Source organism: Rhododendron vialii, chromosome 3a (assembly GCF_030253575.1).
Source record: "Rhododendron vialii isolate Sample 1 chromosome 3a, ASM3025357v1".
Lineage (NCBI taxonomy): Eukaryota > Viridiplantae > Streptophyta > Magnoliopsida > Ericales > Ericaceae > Rhododendron > Rhododendron vialii.
Window position 1 is genome coordinate 10,442,282 of NC_080559.1, and position 23,907 is coordinate 10,466,188.

Genomic DNA, 23,907 nt, shown 5'->3' on the forward strand with positions numbered 1-23,907 from the left:
CATGATATCAAGTGATGCTTTCAATAATTCACATTTAATATAAATATGGGCCTGCATAACACAATCACCTCCATTGTTTATTGCATTAGATTACCCGGGAAAAGATTTTAATCATTGGAGTGGGTTTGAGTGATGCTTGATACACTACCTACACTACACATTACATTGCATATTGCATTTTATGTGAGGCCCATTTTGGGTCTCATAAAAATTCAAAAAAATATTCATAAATTCTAAAATATTGTTTTGTAGGGTCCTGCAAAAAATCAGCTCCAATGGATATCGATAGTATTACTTCTTGATTTGTAGGGATGAAATTGTTCATCTGCGCAGTTTCTTCACTACAAATATTTGCATAATTGCATTTTTTTTTCCCAGTTTTACCCCCTCTCTCTCTCTGTTTGGTTCACAATCACCTCCATAGTTTATGGCATTAGATTACCCGGGAAAAGATTTTAATCATTGGAGTGGGTTTCCATATTGATAGGGAGTGTATCTTTGTTTATTTGCATAATTGCCATTTTTTTTCCAGTTTTACCCCCTCTCTCTCTCTGTTTGGTGTTAAATTACTTGAAAGATGGACTCTGCTCACACATATTTTTATACAAAAAATCTTAGTCACTTATTTCAATGGCTGAGATTAAAACACACACTCTCCTCTTTCTCCCCTCCTCACCCTGTCCCTCCCTTTCTGTCACGTTTCCCGGCGAGTTCCATTACCGGCGACACACCCCCCCCCCCCCCCCCCCCCCCTCTCCCTCTCTCCTTTTGTTTAGACTTAAATTAACTTGACCCAAAATGCAATCTACAAATTTCCTACGCCATATTTTCCGTCGCCGACGTATAGCAGGGCATGGTCATCGATGTGGATTTTTTTTTTTGTCATGGCTGAATCGATTCATACCAATTTCTTGCTTAAGATTTGTTTTAGGGATTGTGCCAACAAAATCCAGTTTTTTGGGCTTGATTAAATAGATCTAATGGATACATATTGATTAAATTTCCTAGCTGTCTATAGTTGGACAGATTTGTTTTTCGATACAACTACAAATTAAAGAAAAAATTGAAAAAATTGAACTTGATGAGAGATGGGGAGGAGTACGAGAGAGAAAAAGAAGGGTGGAGAGAAACGTGAGTTTCTGGGTTGCCGGAATTTGGGTTGCCGTAAAATGAGGTAATGAAAAATGTATCGGCGGAAATGAGGTCCTGGAAAAAGCCCGTGGGGGAAACGGGGGAGGAATACAACAAGTCTAAGTACACTACATTTAACCACTACATCATTCACTACATATTTTATAAGGCTCACCCTATGTTCCAAAAAAATACAGAAAAATATTCATAAATTTTAAAATAATATATTATGGGGCATTGTAAAAAATCAACTCCAACAAATATCGGTAAATATTATTTTTTGATTTGTAGTGGCGAAACGGTGCAGTTAAACAGTTTCGTCCCTACAAATCAAGAAATAATACTTACCGATATTCTTTGGAGCTAATTTTTTACAGGGCCCCATAAAATATTATTCTCAAAAATTTACAAATTTTAGGAGCCATTACATTTTGAGATAATACTGGGCCGGTCCTATTTTTTTAGGTCATAGCCTGAGAGATCCTTCTCCTATAAATCCAAAGCTGTGTAGGTTCTCTAACATGTGTTTTTACATTAGAGGAGTGCTAGGTACAAAGAAAATAGACAAAGAATTGACCCTTAAAGTGTACATGAACGGCTCAGATTCAGTGTGCAGTGCATCTGAGCCGTTCATGTACACTTTAAGGGTCAATTCTTTGTCTATTTTCTTTGTACTTAGCATTTCTCTTTACATTATTACCCCGATGCAAGTGGAGCATGTGTTTTTAACATTATTAACCCGATGCAAGTGGAGCACAATAAATGCACATGCGCCCCTCTCTTCCCACACACCCCCCCCACCATAAATGCACATGCGCCCCTCCCCCCGAATCTCAATTCATCATGATACTAAGGAATGCACATGCGCCCCTCTCTTCCCACCCCCTACTAAGGAATGCACATGCGCCCCTCTCTTCCCCCCCCCCCCCCATAAATGCACATGCGCTCCTCCCCCGAATCTTAATTCATCATGGTACTAAGGAATGCACATGCGCCCCTCTCTTCCAATAGTTGAGATTGAGTGTTAAAATATGTGTTAAAATAGGTCTGAATAGAATCGACCACTCTTCCAAGTAATTTACGAGCCTCACGAGTCACAAGTGTCTGTTTTTTCTGATTAAAAAAAACCTCGGAATTGTGGGATCAGTTCAATAAATTAGGAAGAAAACAAATAGGCAGTGCCGACGCCATTGGCTTACCCAGGCATGCCCATGCCCTGACCCCATCCTCGTGACAAACTTCAAATCATTCATGACTTCTTGCAGAGTAGGCCCTAAACTACAATTATTTTACCATCACACTTATATCTGTTCCAAAAATCTTCTTAAAAAATATACAGCTTATTTTATATTTTTAAACTTAAAAGTAAAGTAAATAAAAAATAATTTTTTTAATTTTTTTTGCATTGTATAAAAGATCTCATTGAGATCTTCCAAACAAGATTCATATTGCATATTTTTAGATTTCAATAAACCCATAATTTTTGAGCTTAAAATTGTCTTTTTAAAAATAAAGACTTATTTTTGGTTCTGGAACGAAACCTCATTCACACACACATACTCACAACAAAGATGGAGCCCGCACACAGTACACACTCAGTGTGTGTGGGCCACACCATTGTTCTGAGTGTGGGTGTATGAATGAGTGTATAAATGAATGTGGTGTTAGAATTTTCCCCTAAACTAAAGCTAGGCTGTGGTCGCTTTGCAAAAAAAGTCATTTTTTGCGCTAAAAATGTAAATTTTCAAAATATTTGGGTAAAAATAAAAAAATATAGGTAAAAAAAAAAAATATTTTTTCGATTCTTCTCGTCGAGACGAATTAATAACTCACAAAAATTTGATGCAAAACTAACAAATACGAAAAAAATTCAAATAATAACAAAATTTTCAGATTTAAGTTTAGTTCATAAGAACACGGCCTAAAGCAAAGCTGCGGCCACTTTGGACTTCTAAAAAATTTACAAATTTTAGGAGCCATTACATTTTGAGATAATACTGGGCCGGTCCTATTTTTTTAGGTCATAGCCTGAGAGATCCTTCTCCTATAAATCCAAAGCTGTGTAGGTTCTCTAACATGTGTTTTTACATTAGAGGAGTGCTAGGTACAAAGAAAATAGACAAAGAATTGACCCTTAAAGTGTACATGAACGGCTCAGATTCAGTGTGCAGTGCATCTGAGCCGTTCATGTACACTTTAAGGGTCAATTCTTTGTCTATTTTTTTTGTACTTAGCATTTCTCTTTACATTATTACCCCGATGCAAGTGGAGCATGTGTTTTTAACATTATTAACCCGATGCAAGTGGAGCACAATAAATGCACATGCGCCCCTCTCTTCCCACCACAACCCCCCCCCCCCCCCATAAATGCACATGCGCCCCTCCCCCCGAATCTCAATTCATCATGATACTAAGGAATGCACATGCGCCCCTCTCTTCCCACCCCCTACTAAGGAATGCACATGCGCCCCTCTCTTCCCACCCCCCCCCCCCCCAACACAAATGCACATGCGCCCCTCCCCCCGAATCTCAATTCATCATGATACTAAGGATTAGTGTAGATTAACAACATAAGTCTTTGTACGGACATTGCATTGCTTAAATATCATAGGAGCCTACAAAATATTGGAGTTTTGCTATGCATAATTTCACATTCAATATGGAATTTGTTTGGAAGATTTCGTCAAGTAAATTTCAAAAATACATTTTTTAAAATCGGATATACAGAGAGAGAAGAAGAAGAAGAATGACAGAAGACAGATAGGAGGACCGCCAATGATTGAATTCGATTCACGTGGACTATTATCAGACCCCATAATGATGAATGTTTGTTTCATTAGACTCGTGTACATTAGAAGATTTTGAATAGTGGCGGCTCCAGAAAAGCACTTCAGATAGTACAAATATCTTATAGTAGTTCAAGAATAGTCTTAATCTTCACTTGCAAATTTTCAGAAGTTAAACATTTTTTGACAAGTTTATTTGATAGGAACATAAACAAGTAGGAGTAATTATTTTTTCACTTTTGTTACCTTAAATTTTCATTCTATCATCCGTACGTTTTATCTTTAGTGGGGTATGGGATGAGTTATGAAAAGTATACTTATCGGAACTCCCCATCTAATAGCTTAAGTATTCAGGTTGGACATGAAGTATCTTCATGGCTTTTCATGTTTGACATTGGTTAGGTAGCTTCAGTAAATGGAAGGAGCACTGCAAGAAAGTATACCATGTGCAACCATATTGTTCACAACGGAGGTTTTGCCGTTGCAAAAGGCCACTTTTAGCGACAGAGAGCTGTCCTATTGCAAAAAAAAAAAAAGAAAAAGAAAAAGAAAAGAAACTTGATAACTATTTGCCAAGGAATTACTTCCTGTGGCAAATAGGTGAGCAATATTGTTCGGCTCCAAAATGGCTCAAGGACTGAGCGGGCGTGCCAAGACTTGTCGTGTCTAACGTAAAGGGCTGAGCGTCCCTTTTCTGACTTATAGATTTGAAAGGGCGATAGTGCTGCAACCTAAGGGCTGGATTGCAGTGAAGGTCTGTGGTTTTGCCTCTTCGTGCGAGGATTTAATAATTTCCTAACCGTATAGGAAAGAAGTAACAGCGTAGAATTATTTTACTATATCGTAATAATAAAGTAGGGGATGAAGAGAGATAGAAACCCGAATTACTTGGTGAAGTAATTGAGTGAGAGTGAGAAAATAGAGATAGTTGCTTCGTTGGGAAGGCTTTGGTTTTAAGCGTTAAGCTTGATTGGTGTGGGGACCTTTTTTTCTTCTTGAATTCTTGAATTTATAGGCAACAGCATCCACGGTTTTGCATGTGTATTTTCCAGCCTTGCTTCATATGATGACAAGTGTCCCGAGTTGGTCTTTAGATGTTGCCAAGTGTCCATATAACTCCCATGGGTAGTTAATATATGTAAAGCATATTTACCACATGCTTTTCTTATTCGTGGGCAGCTGATGGAAGTTAGTGGGCTTCTCCCACCTCCTCTTTTTGTGGGCACTGATGAGTCATGGGCCACTTCCGTTTCCTATTTCCATGGACGTCAGAGGAGAATGGGCCTATTTCTTCTCCTTCTCTTGTGGGTGATAAAGAATCTCAAGCCATTTGACTCGGTCAAATGGCTTTCATCAGGCAACAATTCCTTTCTTTCTTTCCACTTTTCATGGGCCACTTGGGTACTGTACCATTTAATTAAATTAAATGGCATATTAACATATTTAGCCCATATCAACATTTGGGCCAGCCGAACTCTTTTACAAATTGGCCCAAAAATTCCAAACTCACGCCCGAACCAAACTAAAATTAATTGGGCCCACCTAACATGGGTTTGGCCCATTGATTTTAACCCCATTCATCTCTATTTTTTGGCCCAATTTAATTAAAAGATAATTAAATGGCCTTCCAACGCTTGTCCAGGACTGAGTGCCAAAAACGGGTGTAAACAAATATATAACACAAAACTACGTCATTTGCGACGTGATACATCCTGTGGTAAATGGGTGAGGGAAAGGTGGCTTCTATTTGCAGCCCACAATTTACTACATACGACCCATTAAAAACTAAGAAAATTCAAGACAAAAATGCCTCATTGTGTAGGAATAAAAATGCCCTAATGTTTAAAAACTTCTAATCTTCATCTTCCTCCTCGCTGGCGCCGTCCGACTCCTCTTCCTAATACGAGGAAATGATGTAGAGAATTCGATGATTTTGGAATCTTTAGAGTTCATGGTTCTGCCGTTAACAAAAAAATAGAGTGAAAATGGTTTGACGACGGAGAAGAGAATTTTCTACATTAATTGATTTCTTGAGATTGATTGAAGGCGACTAAGAAACCCAAGGTTCAGTTCCATTCAAAATCGTTTCACCTAGGTTCGGACAACATGTTTCGAAATTTAACTTTCCCAAAACATCGGGAATTTAAAGTCCAAATTCACGATGTTTATCGGAAAATTAACTTCCGAATTGATCGAATTTGAGCTTCGAATCACATTCGGAAGTTGAATTTCGCATTATAAAGCTATATTTGGGAATTAACTTCCGAATTATGGGGTTTTTCTCGGAAATTAACTTACGAGTTGATTGAAGTTGAGCTCCGAATCACGTTCGAAAGTTGAATTCCGAATTATAAGGCTATATTGGGGAATTAACTTCCGAATTAGGGATAGTACTTGGAAATTAACTCCCAAAAATTTCTGCTTTTTTTGGGACTGGATATCCGGTCTCTTTCTTCGTTTCCAAAATTTGATATTGGATTGGAGAAAAAACAAAGAAGGTTGATTTGATGAAAGTAAAACTAGAGTACTATTGAGTTGATGAAGATGACGAAGAGAGACAATGCGCGTAGAGGAAAATTCCTCCATTCCATGTAGACCATTTCTCCCTAAATGGGGGACCCTACCGTGCTGTGCACAATTGGCCTTTCTCCCATTGCTCGATTCCCACACCCTCTTTTTTGTTGCAGGTAGAAGAAGCTTCCCCCAGTTGAGAAATTTAAGCCTTCACATCTCTCCGTATTGAGACAATTCGAGTTCCGATCATAGTCGCTCGACTTATCTCCGATCACCGCTGTCGACCAACCAACTCCTCCTCTGTAGAGACCCGTGTTTAATTTTAATATTCTATAAATGCATGAATTATGAGAAAATGGGAAATGTGATTTGGGGTTTAAGTGCGATGATTTGAAAGTTTGGAGTTAGTGTAAGGCTATAAGTAAGTGGAGGGGGGAGAGTGTTATTTGTATGTATATAAGTGTGTGTGCGCGTGTGAGAAAAGGGGAACACGTTGGCTGCGTTCCTTTAAACTTAACTTTTGGTTTGTCATTATTTAAATTTTTTTCACATTTATTAGCACTGCGACAAATTTTTGTAGATTATTGATTATATAATAAATACCTCATATTATTTCACATTTTTTTACTAAAAAATGGTTATTTCTCAAAATATTTGAGTAAATGTAATTTTTTTTTTTACTTTTTTGATTCTTCAGATGAATTAATAATCCACAAAATTTGTCGCAAAACTAAAAAATACGAAAAAAATTCAAATAATAACAAACCAACTTATTTTAAGTTAAATTTAAAAGAATGCACCAGACATCTCACGCCTCTCTCCTCCTCTTCTCTCACCAGTCTCTCTCTCACCCTCTCACGAAATCATGAACCAAACTCAAAACTCATGCAAATCTACCTCCAATCCATCATCTACTCGTGAATTTGAACTTTGAAGTTGTGGCTCAAAAACCCAAGCAAACTCGAAGTTGTGGCTCATTATTGGGGCAATGCGGCCTAACTACTGGGGTAGCCGTAAGGGACGAGGCCCGAGTTGACACCAAAAAATTTGCTGAAAACTGTGGACACAGATGAAGAAATTTGCCAGGAGAATAATGAAAGCCTCAACTCGGGGGAGGATACTCGTCCTTAGTTGACACCTAAAAATTTGCGGAAAACTGTAGCCAGAGATGGAGAAATTTGCCAGCTGAACAATGAAAACCACGACCCGGGGAGGATACAAAAGGTTACAACCGTCGCTGGAACTTAGCCCAGCAGTCCACTTGTGTGCACACAGAACAATGATTCTACTGCAGGTGCATGTTGGAACCTATCCAGTTAATGGAATCAACTTCCGCAGCGTTACTCCCATCCTCTCAGTCATGCCCATAATCTCAAGAGCGAGAGAGCTAGTTGTTGACCTCCCAATCAAATATGGTAATTCGGTTAATTCCAAAAGCGAGAGAGTTATTGACCTCCCAATCAAATATGGTAATTCGGTGAAGATTAATTCGGGTAAGTTTGGTTCTGAAAGGTGGGTTAGGGCAAAAGTGACATAGCTAAGTGAGTATATGACATGTAGGCTTGTACATATACCACTCGTTCCAATTTTATCAGAAGTCCCCGAAGGGACTAGTACATATACCATTGAATGCAATAAAGCTCAAATTCCGCTTGAAACAGGGTTCATTTCTGGAAGTACATAGAAAAACTTGCGGGCAATGACATTTCAGCAATAAACTCCAACCATCAATGCAAATGACATCTACAACGCACACAACCTATGTAGGATCGAATAAAGATCTATATAAACATAATATTGAACCATTTTCTACGATAGGCGCTCCACGACTTCAAGTTGTTAGAGAGCCGTGTAACTTAATTTATTCATCACCACCAGATTACCAGATTGACTTAGTTTCCAACCTTGATCGTGATAGCGGTGCTTATGGAATTCGCTTTTTGGGTATTGCTCTCACTGGTACTTTCTTCCTTAGAGTCAGTCCCAATCTTTCCTGCATGTCCATGGTCTCCGAAGTCACACCACCACTGAGCTCCCAGTCAAACGTCTGTGCCAAGGTGGCTAGTCCAAGGTGAAGCACGCGGTGCGCCAAGGGAAAGCCAATGCATATCCTTCGCCCCGATCCGAAGGGAATCAACTCAAAATGTTGACCCTTGTATTCAATATTTGAGTCCAAAAACCTCTCAGGCTTGAAAGACAAGGGGTCTTCCCAGGCTTCTGGGTCTCTCCCAATGGCCCATGCATTCACAAACACTTGTGTGCCTTTGGGTATGAGATGTCCCATGAACTCAGTATCCTCCATTGTATTACGGGGAACGAGTAGAGGAAGAGCAGGGTGTAATCGGAGCGTTTCTTTCACCACGGCTTGTAGATATGGCAATCGATCCATGTCGCTCTCCTCGACTTTCCTGTTAAGTCCAACCACTCAGTCGATTTCCTCTTGTACTTTTTTCATGCAGTGAGGGTTTCGTAACAGCTCAGTCAAACCCCATTCGATGCTGATACTAGTAGTTTCTGAACCAGCAAAAAACATTTCCTGTGGCAATGATGCAATCATTGATAGCCGAAATCTCAAAATAAACTTGTAATGCAAATCGTTCTATTATTAAGAAGAAAAGGAAAGGCTTTCCATAGAATTTGATTACGTACCATAATGACAACATTCACATCATGCACGGTGAATTTATCAGGCCCATCTTTTCCATCACCTTCGTACTCCAACAGCACATCCAGAAAGTCCTTTTTCGCCCTCTGCTTCCCGGCCTGCTTCTCCTCGATCCTCTCCTTCACAAACTTTGATGCGATCTTCATGGTTTTTGTCATGTCTCGCACCATAGTCCTTTTGATTTTCATCGGGTCCAGCCATCTCAAAAACGGCAAAAAGTCTGCCACATTCGGCGTCCCCGCTAGCTCCAAAATCTTGTTCATGCAATCGAAAAACTCTTTCCCTTCCATTGACTTCGTATCCAAGAGGTCTCTCGAGAGGATTAGGTTTCCGACTAGGTTGAAAGCCATGATGAATAAAAGGTGGTTGAGCTGCACCTGTTTGAAAGATCATGCAAGAATTTGAATTTTACGCAAATAAAAAAAAAACGGGCACATTCTTTTTAAAGATCTTTTAGTACATAATATCACAAACCTTTATATATGAAACTATTGAAGTTTATTAATTTGGAAACATATAGCTTAAGAATGAGAGGCGCGTAGTCACTATCTTAAACCCATTGTTTCAAGTAGAGTATTATGACTCCTGCCTCCTAGATACATTCCAAGTGCTGAAAACCTTATTTGTGTAGTCTTGTTCACTAGGACAGTTTGTGAATGAATCATGATAAATAATTTGCACAAAACACAGAAAAATAGAACAAAGCCCTCGTAGGAAAATTCTATATATATCTCTATCAAACGTTGATCATTTTTCTTTGACTCTTGCTAGCTAGATGGCACACACTTGTACGTCAGTTGTCAAACCATTAAATGTCGTTATACTTAGCAGGTTATTTTTGTACGACATGGTTTGTAACGCATAATGTTTAAGCAGCTAGATTCATGTAGGTAGAATAATGAAAGACACTTTGAGTAATTGTTTTTCTATTTCTAATTTTATTTTAAAAAATCCGGCAGCACCTCCCCGGGTCCACCATTTGCCCGAGACGCTGCTGCCTCCTCCTCAATCCACCGGACCATGTTGTCAGTGCACTTCCGCCGGATGTCCTCTGTCTCGTTCATTCGCTTGTTCACCGAAAACTCCATTGAGCAGATCCGTCTGAGTACCTATTTGTGAAAAGAGAGACAGAGTTAGGTAGTTAATCAAACGGTTACCAGTAAGGGAGTGACACTTGGTTGCCATTTTCAGGATCAGAAAATTGTAAAGACACTCAGCGTTTCATATTTTTTAGTAGATCAGTTTTCGAGTATCGGGAAACTTCTTTTCGAAACAAAATGCAGGGAACAAGTTTCAAAATTTGTTAACCAAACGATTTTTTTGGGGTGTGCTTTTGGATAATGAAACCAGACAATATTTATGAGAAATGCTAGGAGCAAAGAAAATGGGCAAAGAAAATATCCTTAAAGTATATATGAACGGTTCAGATGCACCGCACAGTGAATCTGAGCCGTTCATGTGCACTTTAAGGGTATTTTCTTTGTCAATTTTCTTTGTCCCTAGCACTCCTCTTTATTTATCTGTGCTATGGACTCTTCCCCCTCTCTCCAAGAAAGGTTACAGTACCCGCCAGTAAGCGCCAAAAGTGTTCATTGACAACGCACTTTCATTGAAGTGGAAGGCCGTAAAAGCATCAGGTACTTTCCGGTCAACAAAAGGGACGTCGTGGTTCTTGAAAAGCTCGGCGGCGACTTTTGGTGATTGCACCACCATGGTGTTGACTGAGCCGAGTTGGAGCCAAAGAAGGGGTCCGTACTTGGCCTTTAGCTTGTACATCGTTTGATGCGGCATGTCTCCAAGGTCAAACATGTTGCCAACAAGAGGCCATCCGGTTGGTCCGGGAGGCCGTCTGGTGACGGAACCACCAGTTTTGGCCTTTGTCCAGATGAAGAGGAGGAGAATTAGAGCAGCTGGAAAGGTGAAAACCAATAAGGTATGAGAATCCATTCTCCTCTTTTAGAGATCTACAACTTTGTTAAGTATGCTTTCTTATATCCAGTGCCCTAGTGTATCTGGTGTATTGTTTTCTGCTGTTGGTTCCCTTAATTTATGAGGTGGCGCTCTCCCATTAGAGGTGGCGCTCTCCCATTAAAACCCTATACGATCTTCACAGGAAAATTTTCGTAGAGAATCCGGACCCATTTATAGGGAGATATCAGGTGATGCTTTTAGTAATTCATATTCGGCCTTGCTATTGTCAGTCTACTGGGCTGACGATAAATACACTAGAAGATAAAGAAAACACGTATTTCTGTTTACTTTTTACAATCTTTAATACACATTCACATACTTATTATTGTCAACTTATTAAGCTGATTTTAAAATTTTCCTTAATATAAAAATGGGCTGCATACCACGATCACCTCCATAATTTATGGCATTAGATTACCCGGGAAAAGATTTAATCATTGGAGTACGTTTCTGCATTGATAGGGAGTGTATCTTTGTTTATTAGTACTTTATTTGCTTAATTGCATTTCTGTGTGTGTGTTTGGTGTTAAATTTCTTGAAAGGGACTTAGGCATCGTTTAAGAAATTTTCTTAAAAAATAAGCAGCTTATTTCACATTTTCAAATTAAAAAATAATGTAAATAAAAAATAATTTTTAATTTTTTTTTGCATCGTATAAAAGATCTCGAGATCTTTTAAATAAGATCCATATTGCATATTTTTAGATTTTAATAAGCCCATAGTTTTTTAATTTGAAATTGCTTTCTTAAAAAATAAGGATTTACCCAAGCATGCCCTGACCCTATCCGTCGACAAACGTTAGAGTCATTCATGACTTCTTGCAGAGTAGGCCTTAAACTAAAGCTAGGCTACCTGCTTTGGGCATATTTTTGGGGGAAAATGACGGTTCAGGACGTATTTTGATAATTAATACTCGCCAAGGACATTTTCAGTATTATTAATTATCAAAACACATCTTTGGCTGTCATTTTCCCTATTTTTTGAGCCATTCCATTTTGAGACAATGCTGGGACAGTCCTACTTTTTTAGGTCATGGCTTGAGAGATCCTTCTCCTATAGATCCAAAGTTGTGTAGGTCCTCTAGCATGTGTTTTTACATTATTACCCCAATGCATGACGCACACAATAAATGCACATGCGCTTCTCTCCTCTTTTTGTCGCCCCCCCCCCCCCCGCCCTGCTCTCTCTCTCTTTCTCTCTCTCTCGTCCTTCTATCTCAATTCATCATTATGGGGTTTGATAATACTTCACGTGAATTGAAATGCATCATTGGCAATCCTTACCACCTAACCGATGTCAAACATGAAAAGCCATGAAGAAAGTATACTACGTGCAACCATATTATTCGCAATGGGGGTTTTGCCGTTGCAAAAGGCCATTTTTAGTGACCCAGTGCTGTTTCTGTTGCAAAAAAAAAAAAACTTGATAACTATTTGCCATGGAATTACTTCCCGTGGCAAATAGGTGAGCAAAATATAACACAAAACTACGCCGTTTACGATGGGATACATCTTGTGGTAAATGGGTGAGCAAAAGGTGGCTTTTATTTGCAACCCACAATTTACTACATACAGCCCATTAAAAACTTAGACAATTCAAGACAAAAATGCCTCATTATGTAAGGATAAATGGGTAGTCCTATGGTACACACCTCTTATTAGGGGGTGTACCGTATGCAGCATGATTTTAAACCCTTGAATTTAAAAGTGAATAATCAGGACCACCCATTTATTAAATCGATTAATAAAATGAAAAAAGGGCTTAGCAAGTAATATGTTATTCTCTCTCCTTGACTCTCTCTCACTCTCCCTCATTTGTAAAATACTGCAAATTATATAACATAACCAGATTTGTTATGACAACATAAAAAATTGGCATTTTCTTACCACAATATGTCGTACTAAAAGAACATTTAGAATTGTACATTCAATATACTTGATATGAAACCAATTTCTCTGTTACAACTGAATGTACGGTTGACTTGCAACCGTGACACAATAATGACAATCAAAACTATTGTTTTCATTATATTTGTTGATTAAATAATCCACGTAATTTTTTGGCTCGATAGGGTTTAGAAAGCCCTTTCATCGGCACCCAAATTCAATAGTAAAAGGATTTTTTTTGTTTGATTAAGGGTCAATGATAAGTGATCAACTCCATTCTTGGTACTTGTGATCTATTCATATTATATAAAAGATAGACAGTTTCGATCAGAAAAAAAATGCCTTAGATGGGGCTTGGGAGTGCATTGTTAGACTTTAATGTATCGGGATACATTAAATATTTTTCGATGTCGATATCTGATGATATCTAATTTTGGTGACAATACTGAATATCGTATGATTTGATATTCTAACAGTAATGATCGATCATTCTAAAAATATACTTGCTAGCGACATTTAGTGATGGTATGGTATTTTGCCGATTATAACTATCGTTAACTGAACATTCTGATTGAATTTTTTTACACGACACATTATGGGTATGAAAACGTCAATTTATGGTGCTGTCATAACAAATTTGGTTATATTACTGAAATTGTGGTATTTTAGACATGTATTTTGCTTGGGTATAACTATTGTTGTTCGTGGTATGACATATTTTGGTCTTATTACGGAATATTTTAATTAATTTCCTTTGGTACGACACATTGTGGTAAGAAAACGTCAATTTATGGTATTGTCATAACAATTGTGATTTGTTATATAATTTGTAGTATTTTTTACATATGTTTTCTTTTGATACGACACGTTGTGGTAAGAAAATGACAATTTTAGGTGTTGTCATAATGATTGTGGTTATTTCATATAATTTGCGGTATTTTAAAAATATTTTTGGCTTGGGTATAACAATTGTTGATTTTGGTACGACATATTTTGATTTTGTTACGGAATATCATATGAGTCAAAGAATTTTTGGTACAACTCATTGTTGTAAAATAATGCTAATTTATGATGTTGTTATAACATTTGTGGGTAGCATTATTTAATTTTTGATATTGTATGCATATATTTGGTTGGGGTACAAGTATTTTAGATTCTGGTATGAATAATTATGGTTACATAATAATAATATTTTTTAATTATAGGTGACCTGCTAATGATCTGTTCAATAGGTAAATTTTAAAGTCTAAGTCGTAATTAGCATTATAAATATGCATTAGAAAACCAAAAATCGGCATAATGAAAATCACAAATTATCATAGTTTAGATATATGGTATACCCTGTGTACCATAGCTTCCAATGCCCTAATGTTTAAAAACTTCTAATCTTCATCTTCCTTCTTGCTGGCGCCGTCCATCTCCTCTTCCTAATACGAGGAAATGATTTAGAGAACTCGACGATTTTGAATTCTTTAGAGTTCATGGTTCTGCCTTTAGAGTGAAAATGATTTGACGATGGAGAAGAGAATTTTCTACATTGATTTCTTGAGATCGATCGAAGGAGACCAAGAAACCCAAGGTTCAGTTCCAATCAAAATCATTTCACTTGGGTCCGAAAACACCAATATCGGAAGTTAAAGTCCGAATTCACAATGTTTATCGGAAAATTAACTTCCGAATTGATCGAATTTGAGCTTTGAATCACGTTCTGAAGTTGAATTCTGCATTATAAAGCTGTATTTGGGAATTAACTTCCTAGTTGATCAAAGTTGAGCTCTGAATCACGTTCGAAAGTTGAATTCCAAATTATAAGACTATATTTGGGAATTAACTTCCGAATTATGGGATATTACTGGAAAATTAACTCCCGAAAATTTCTACTTTTTTCGGGACTGGATATCTGGTCCTCCTCTTCGTTTCCAAAAATTTGATATTGGATTGGAGAAAAAACAAAGAAGGTTGATTTGATGAAAGTAAAACTAGAGTAGTACTGAATTGATGAAGATGACAATTAGAGATAATGCGCATAGAAAAAAATTCCTCCATTCCATATATGCCCTTTCTCCCCAAATGGGGGATCTTGTTGTGCACCTAGTGCACAATAGGCCCCGGCTTCCTTTCTCCCACTGCTCGATTCCCACACCCCTTTTTGGTTGCAGGTAAAAGACGCTTCCCCCAGTTGAGAAGCTTTTACATCTTTCGACTTGTCCCCGATCACCGTAGTCGACCAACCAACTCCTCCTTTGCAGAGATTCGTCTTTAATTTTAATATTTTATTTTTCAAAATACATGGGTGAAAGTAATTTTTTTTGCTTTTCCGATTCATCTCGTCAAGACGAATCAATAATCCACAAAAGTTTAGCGCAAAACTAACAAATACAAACAAAATTCTAATAATGTCAAACGAACTTATTTTAATAAGTTTAAAAGAACACACCCTGACATCTCACATCTCACGCCTCTCTCCTCCTCTTCTCTCACAAGTCTCTCTCTCTCAATCTCTCACCCTCCCGCGAAATCACAAACCCAAACTCAAAACCCACACATGACGCAAATCTTACTCCAATCCATCATCTACTCATGAATTTGAACTTTGAAGTAGTGGCTCAAAAACCCACGCAAACTCGAAGTTGTGGCTCATTATTGGGGCAATGCGGCCTAACTACTGGGGTAACCGTAAGGGACGAGGCCCGAGTTGACACCTCAAAATCTGCTGAAAACTGTAGACAGAGATGAAGAAATTTGCCAGCAGAACAATGAAAGCCTCAACTCGGGGGAGGAACTTAGTCCAGTAGTCCACTCGTGTGCACAATAGAGGTACTTCCTAGTCATCTAACTGCAGGTGCATGTTGGAACCTATCCGGTTACTTACATCTGCTTCATCTGAATAACTGCATACAGAACAATGATTCTACCGAGAGAATTTAGTACTGTACTACGGATATGATCGACTACGTAAGAATTAGTAGAACTCCAACTATATTACTTGGAAAAATGTTCGAACTTTTCTTGAACTAGATAAACAATATTACTTCATTTTTACGGTATTTCGCTTCGTGGGTTTTGCTTTTCAGGGAATCAACTTCCGCAGCGTTACTCCCATCCTCTCAGTCCCGTCTATAATCCCAAGAGCGGGAGAGTTGTTGGCCTCCCAATCGAATACGGTAATTCGATGAAGGTTTCGGGTAAGTTTGGTTCTGAAAAGTGGGTTAGGGCAAAAGTGACACAGATAAGTGAGTATAGGAAATGTAGGCTAGTACATATACCACTGGATGCAATAAAGCTCAAATTCCTTTTGAAACAGGGTTTATTTCTTGAAGTACATAGAAAAACTTGCGGGCAATGACATTTCTGCAATAAACTCCGACCATCGATGCAAATGACGTCTATAACGTACACAACCTACGTAAATCGAATATAGAACTTTAAAAACATAATATCGAACGATTTTCTATGATAGGCGCTCCACGACTTCAAGTTGTTAGAGAGCTGTGTAACTTAATTTATTCATCACCACCAGATTTCCAGATTGACCAAGTTTCCAAACCTCAATCCTGATAATAGCATGCTTATGGAATTCTCTTTTTGGGTATTGCTCTCACTGGCACTTTCTTCCTTAGCGTCAGTCCCAATCTTTCCTGCATGTCCATGGTCTCCGGAGTCACACCGCCGCTGAGCTCCCAGTCAAAAGTCTGTGCCAAGGTGGCTAGTTCAATGTGAAGCACGCGGTGCGCCAAGGGAAACCCAATGCATATCCTTCGCCCTGATCCGAAGGGAATCAACTCAAAATGTTGGCCCTTGTATTCAATATTTGAGTCCAAAAACCTCTCAGGCTTGAAAGACAAGGGGTCTTCCCAGGCTTCTGGGTCTCTCCCAATGGCCCATGCATTCACAAACACTTGTGTGCCTTTGGGTATGAGATATCCCATGAACTTAGTATCCTCCATTGTATTACGGGGAAGGAGTAGAGGAAGTGCAGGGTGTAATCGGAGCGTTTCCTTCACCACGGCTTGTAAATATGGCAATTGATCCATGTCGCTCTCCTCGACTTTCCTGTTAAGTCCAACCACTCTGTCGATTTCCTCTTGTACTTTTTTCATGCAGTGAGGGTTTCGCAACAGCTCAGTGAAACCCCATTCGATGCTGATACTAGTAGTTTCTGAACCCGCAAAAAACATTTCCTGCAGCAATGATGCAGTCATTGATAGCCGAAATATCAAAATAAACTTCTAATGCAAATAGTTCTATTATTAAGAAGAAAAGGAAAGGCTTTCCATAGAATTTGATTACGTACCATAATGACAACATTCACATCATGCACGGTGAATTTGTCAGGCCCATCTTTTCCATCACCTTCGTACTCCAACAGCACATCCAGAAAGTCCTTTTTCGCCCTCTGCTTCCCAGCCTGCTTCTCCTCAATCCTCTCCTTCACAAACTTAGACGCGATCTTCATGGTTTTTGTCATGTCTCGCACCATAGTCCTCTTGATCTTCATCGGGTCCAGCCATTTCAAGAACGGCAAAAAGTCTGCCACATTTGGCGTCCCCGCTAGCTCCAGAATCTTGTTCATGCAATCGAAAAACTCTTTCCCTTCCATTGACTTCGAATCCAAGAGGTCTCTGGAGAGCATTAGGTTTCCGACTAGGTTGAAAGCCATGAGGAAGAAAAGGCGGTTGAGCTGCACCTGTTCAAAAGATCGTGCAAGAATTTGTATTTTATGCAAATCAAACAAAACGAGCAGAATCATTTTGAAGATCTTTTAGTACATAATATCGTAGACCTTTATATATGAAACTATGGACGTATAGAAATTTGGATGATATAGCTTATGAATGAGAGGCGCGTAGTCACTATCTTAGATCCACTGTTTTTCTGCATATGGATGTTCAAGTATAGTGTTACGGCTCCTATATACATTCCAAGTGCTGAAATCCTTACTTGTCTAGTCTTGTTCACTAGGACAGTTTGTGAATGAATCGTTATAAATAATTTTCCCAGAACACAGAAAACAGGACAAAGGCCTCATAGGAAAATTCTAAGTTTGTGAATGAATTCTGATAAGTATTTTGCCCAATACCTCTCCGGGTCCACCGTTTGCCCGAGACGCTGCTGCCTCCTCCTCAATCCACCGGACCATGTTGTCAGTGCACTTCCGCCGGATGTCCTCTGTCTCGTTCATTCGCTTGTTCACCAAAAACTCCATTGAGCAGATCCTTCTAAGTACCTATTTGTGAAAAGAGAAAGAGAGTTAGGTAGTTAATCAAACGGTTAGCAGTAAGGGAGTGACACTTGGTTGCCATTTTCAGGATCAGTTTTGCAGATTTCTTTTCCCTAAAATACAATTTTCGATTGTAAACACACTCATCGTTTCATATTTTTTAGTAAAACTTCATCTCGAAATTAATAAGTTCTTTTCCGAAATGAAATGCACGGAACAAGTTTCAAAACTTGTTAACCAAACGAATTTTTTTTGGGTGTGTTTCTGGATAATGAAATCAGACAATATTTCTGTGTGCTATGGACTCTTCCCCATATCTTCAAGAAAGGTTATAGTACCCGCCAGTAAGCGCCAAAAGTGTTCATTCCCAACGCGCTTTCATTGAAGTGGAAGGCGGTTAGAGCATCAGGTACTTTCCGGTCAGCAAAAGGGATGTCGTGGTTCTTGAAAAGCTCGGCGGCGACTTTTGGTGATTGCACCACCATGGTGTTGACTGAGCCGAGTTGGAGCCAAAGAAGGGGTCCGTACTTGGCCTTTAGCTTGTACATCGTTTGATGCGGCATGTCTCCAAGGTCAAACATGTTGCCAACCAGAGGCCATCCGGGTGGTCCGGGTGGCCGTTTGGTGGCGGAACCACCAGTTTTGGCCTTTGTCCAGATGAAGAGAAGGAGAATTAGAGCAGCTGGAAAGGTGAAAACCATTAAGGTATGAGAATCCATTCTCCTCTTTTAGAGACCAAAAACTTTGTTAAGTATGCTTGCATATATCCAGTGTCCTGGTGTATTTATAGATATCAGGTAAGGGTCATCATCGGGCCGGCCCAGCCCGCCAACGTACTACCCAAGCCTTCTCACGGGCCGGGCCGATCGGGCTTTTTCTTTTTTGCGGGCCGGGCTACCTACTATAAATTGAAGCCCAAGCCCGGCCCGCGGGCTAGCCCAATTGACGGGCTAGCGGGCCAAAAACCGGGCGGGCTTAAATTTCCTTGGAAAAGGAAAAAAAAAAGGATGTTGTGGGATTTGGGGCTAATGGGCGGGCTTTTGGACGGGTACCACGGGCGGGCTCACGGGCCGGGCCTACGGGCGGGCCGAGTAAAAATTTATAGGCCCGAGCCTGCCCATTACAAGCTATGGGCCGGGCCGGGCCGCCCGTTTCATGGACTCGGGCCGGGTAAAAGCTCGATGGGCCGGGCGGGCTTAGGGCGGGCCGCGGGCCTTCGGGCCAAATGATGACCCTTAATATTAGGTGATGCTTTCAGTGTCCTGTTACTTATAGATACAGGTATAAATGGGTCACTGTTTCAATAGTTTTCTAAGAGCAGTCATTTTGTGCATATTGTCAAAAGTTAGGTCGGTCTCGAATCTCCCCCGTCCATTTTTTCAATGATTGGGGATTACATGGGTTCTGTTGTTGTTGTTTTTGAGGTGATGCTTTCAGTAATTCACATTTAATATGTCGTTACAAGAAAATTACTACAATATACACCCCTCTTATGGGAAATGTGAGTAACTTTTATACAATTGCTATGATTTTTTTCCAAATCTTACGAATTGAAAAAATTAATTGTGCATTCCATACACACCGAAATAGAGGTATTTTGTAGCATTTTCCATTGTCAAATGGAGAAAATGAGAACGAAGATATGGTTTTTTATTGGTGTGTACATGTAGTTTTTTTTTTGGTTTTTTGTTTGATCATGTGTAGTTGTTGGGGTGGGCATCGTGTTGTGTCTTTGTTTGTGTCGTGTCATCTTATGTTAGTGTCAGAATTATCTCAACTCTAACCCTACCTGTTTAGATTTTCGTGTTATCGTGTCGTATCATATCCGTGTTCTCTGTTAGAAATGGCCGACCCTAACCCGCTAACTTCGTCTCCGGCTCATGTCATGCTATCGTGTCCTTTCATAGATTCTCACCCTGCATTGTGTTCGTGTGATGACATCTCGTGTTCGTGTCAGAATTATCTCAACCCTAACCAGACCTATTTAGCTTTTCGTGTTCTGTGTCGTGTCATATTTGTATTCCATGTCAGAAATAGCTGACCATAACTTGCTAATTCGTGTCATGTTCTCCTGTTGTGTCGTGTCGGAAATTCCTAAATTCCCACCCTATGTAGATGTGTGTGTTTTTAACATATATAATAAAACGTGAGAATCAGATAAAGATGGGCCTGCATGACACTATCACCTCCATAGTTTATGGCATTAGATTACCCGGGAAAAGATTAATCATTGGAGTAGGTTTCTACATTGATAGGGAGTGTATCTTTGTTTATTTGCATAATTGCATTTTTTTTTCACTTTAAGTCTCTCTCTCTCTCTCTCTCTCTCTCTCTGCATTAGATTACCCGGGAAAAGATTAATCATTGGAGTAGGCTTCTACATTGATAGGGAATGTATCTTTGTTTATTTGCATAATTGCATTTTTCTTTCAGTTTAAGTCTCTCTCTGTATGTGGGTGTTAAATTACTTAAAATATAATTTGTAAAGCAGTGCACGAGCCCCACGAGTGTCTGTTTTTCTGATTATAAAAAACCTGGAAATTGTAGGAGCAGATCATAAATTAGGAATAGAACAAATATGCAGTACCGATATCATTGGCTTTCCCAGGCAAGCCCTGACCCTATCCTCTAACAAACTTCCAAGTCATTCTTGACTTCTTCTTGCGTAGTAGCCCCTAAACTAAGGCTCGCTCCAGAACACTTTTTTAAAAAATAAGTACTTATTTCACATTTTCAAACTCAAAAATAATGTAAATGAAAAATAATTTTTCAATTTTTTTTGCATCGTATTAAAGATCTCAATGAGATCTATCAAACAAGATCCATATTGATTGGAAAATAATTTGCGTAAACACATGATTTTTGAGCTTGAAATTGCCTTCTTAAAAAATAAGGACTTATTTTCCTTTCCGGAACGGGGCCTAAAGCAAAGCTGCAGCCGCTTTGGGCTTCCCAAAAATTTACAAATTTTAGGAACCATTTTCAAAAAATTCGTACAAAAAAGTGTATTTATATTTTGGTCCAATTTATCCACTTATATTTTGTTCATAAACATTCGTAAAAGAGTCTCATATTTTTTTTCCCGCTTTGGACACTCGAAAAGTCAGGACCGGCATTTTATAAAATTTGAATGAAAAATTAGAAAATTAGATCGAACACTTACAAGTTACAACTATCTGATTGTGTTGATTTTCTCAAGGGCACTGAAAAAATATTTTATATTTAATGAACATTTCGAATCATTTGTTTGAAATTCAAAATATACCTCACATCACGATCTATGCACAAAAAATGTACAGAGACTTTTCTTTTAAATACTCGTGCTCATGCACCACGAGTGGCGCAACTTCTAATAACAAAGTCAAATTCTTATATACTAGTTAATATATATTTGCTACAAGGTACAGGTTGCAGCAAAATTCTTGTACTAATCAAATAAAAAATTCCCAATGGCGTACAATTTATTTTTCAATCATTCTTTAACATAAACACAAACATTTACACAAACTCACTCACATTTATATTGAGGCTTATATAAACTACATTTTTAGTGTGTGTGAGACCTATCAAAAGTTGCGAGCATATGTAAGGTGTTTGTGTAAGTATGTGTGGTTATATACTAATGTAATTGTTTATTTTCGAGAAAAACTACTCTGGTTCTACCCTTCAAAATGTCTTACGCACCTGCTTTCAATCCTCGCGCTCTTAATCATCGCTATCACAAAATTTAGGAGTCTATTTTAACGATGCTTTCACCTTCTTGTCGAAATAACCACGGGGATGGATGCCGCTCTCGAGTGGAATCAGTTTGAGTTGAATTTGCTGGTATCTCTCATAAATAAAGAAGTAGTGGATCCCGTTCACGGAGTCCTATGTTTAGGTTTCGGTTTACCTTGGTTTCGGTGAAAGAGATAGAATAGAGATAGGGTGGGCAACTCCCTAGGCAGATTTAAAAAGATGATTTAAGGTGCGGTTCGGTTTTCTTTTCAAAAAGAAGGTAATTTTCAAGTTTAAATATAAAAAAAATAAAAAATAAGTTTTTAATTTTTTGCACCGTTTAAAAAATCTCAATGAAATCTATCAAACAAGATTCATATTGGTAGAAAAATTAATTATCTAAACACATGATTTTTAAACTTGAAATTACCTTCCTTTTCTAAAAGTTTCTTTTCTAAGAAATCGAAACGGAGCCTAATTTGATTTAACCTCAAGTTTTGATTGAAGACATGGATAGAAACCTTTGCAAGATGCATTTTCATTCTGAATTTGCTTAGCAATTGTTCCAAAAATCGACAATTGCATAAAATCATGGGCGGTTTTGGTCACGGTGTGATTTCAAACTTGTAATATAAATCAAGACTATCAAGTTAGACTTGTTCCGCATCTATTTTTAGAAGCAACCTAGACTTGGTCCTGAAAGGCCTCTTCATCTATAGTCATTTCGTTGCGTATTCTATATATAGTCATTTTGTTGCGAATGAGATACATTTCAAAAAATTTAACACTTTTGAATGGCAAAAAAGCTTGTTAAGAATTTTTTTGCGACATAGAATTTCGGGAACAACTTACTGGGGGTACAAAATAGGCAAGGAACTAGTGTAACAAATTTGAATCACACGTTTCATTGTTTTCTTAGAGCATCTTTAATCGAAGTCTCTCATTTTGGAGATGCGGTCACACGAAGTACATTTTTTAAATTAAGAAGTAAGTTTAGAGATTTTTACAATGTCACATCAACTCCAACCTGAACGTTCCATTTTTCCTCTAAAATTTTCCTCCAAAATTAACCCCGAAAATTTCCCACTCTTTTTGTTAAAAAAATCTGTGTACAATACTTTCAAAACTTCTCGCTCCTCATCTTCAAAGCAGTACACATTCCTCTTTTGAAATGAAAAAAAGTATGATGAGTTATTAATTATTCAGAACAAATTCAAAATTAGTCTCATTTTTCACTACAAGAAAAAGTATGTTTAGTGACGAAAAAGTGACGAGAAAATTTAATTTGGTCGCTAAATGAGTATATTTGGCGACAAAAAAATAAATTCGTCACTGTTTTGATAACTTCCTTGACGAAATTATTGTGTCACCGATTATAACTATTTAGCGACGAAAAAGATATTTTTGTCACCAAAGGCTCCTATTTGGCGACGAAATAAAATTTTCGTCGCCAAAAGAGTAAAAAAGGAGACGAAATTATTTTTTGTCGCCAAAGATAACTATTCGGTGACGGAAACAATATTTTGTCGCCAAATGCACCAATTTGGCGACGAAAAATATTTTCGTCTTCTTTTTACGTTTTCAGTGACGAAAAATTTATCTTTTGGTGACGAAATTTATGAATTACGCTTTGTCACCAAGTATATTTCGGGCATAACTCTTTGCTCAGAACTCCGATTGAGATAATCTAAATTGGGTTTGAACAATAACATAAAGAGCTACGACTTTCATGTTTATTAAAATTGCTAATTTTAATGTTTAATAGTTCAAAATGGTGTTCAAAATATATTTTAATGTTCAATGTATGTGTTATATATTAGATATTTCAAACATATGCTGAAAAGTTTGTGTAGTGTAGTTGGTTAAAGCTTGCGTGCAAAACTTAGGAGACTCGGGTTCGAAACCCCGCAGGAGCGAGAAAGTGAGATTTTTTTCACATATAAGAATGTCTTTTGCGACGAAAAATTTCGTCACTGATCCCTTTGACGAGCCAAAGGGAATAATTTGTGACGAAAT

At 38.3% G+C, this 23,907-nt stretch overlaps 1 protein-coding gene and 1 pseudogene across 1 annotated transcript; both read right to left on the minus strand.

The window, feature by feature from the left end:
* Window positions 1-8,056: 8,056 nt before the first annotated feature.
* LOC131318408 (iridoid oxidase-like) lies at window positions 8,057-11,087 on the minus strand (annotated as a pseudogene).
* A 5,135-nt stretch (window positions 11,088-16,222) lies between these two features.
* LOC131318409 (iridoid oxidase-like) lies at window positions 16,223-18,969 on the minus strand. The gene is made up of 4 exons (XM_058348126.1): window positions 18,513-18,969; window positions 18,034-18,180; window positions 17,248-17,640; window positions 16,223-17,134 (listed from the first exon to the last, which is right to left on the minus strand). Exons 1-4 carry the CDS (start codon window positions 18,891-18,893, stop codon window positions 16,523-16,525), a joined length of 1,533 nt encoding a protein of 510 aa, XP_058204109.1. The 5' UTR covers window positions 18,894-18,969; the 3' UTR covers window positions 16,223-16,522.
* Window positions 18,970-23,907: the final 4,938 nt, after the last annotated feature.

Bases quoted from the DNA above. Each gene is read 5' to 3' on its own strand.
- LOC131318409 (XM_058348126.1), bottom strand. From the start codon at position 18,893: ATGGATTCTCATACCTTAATGGTTTTCACCTTTCCAGCTGCTCTAATT. The intron at 18,181-18,512 runs GTACTATAACCT...TTTCACAAATAG, and splicing joins CTTTTGGCGCTTACTGGCGG to GTACTTAGAAGGATCTGCTC. The intron at 17,641-18,033 runs GTATTGGGCAAA...TCTTTTGAACAG, and splicing joins CAAACGGTGGACCCGGAGAG to GTGCAGCTCAACCGCCTTTT.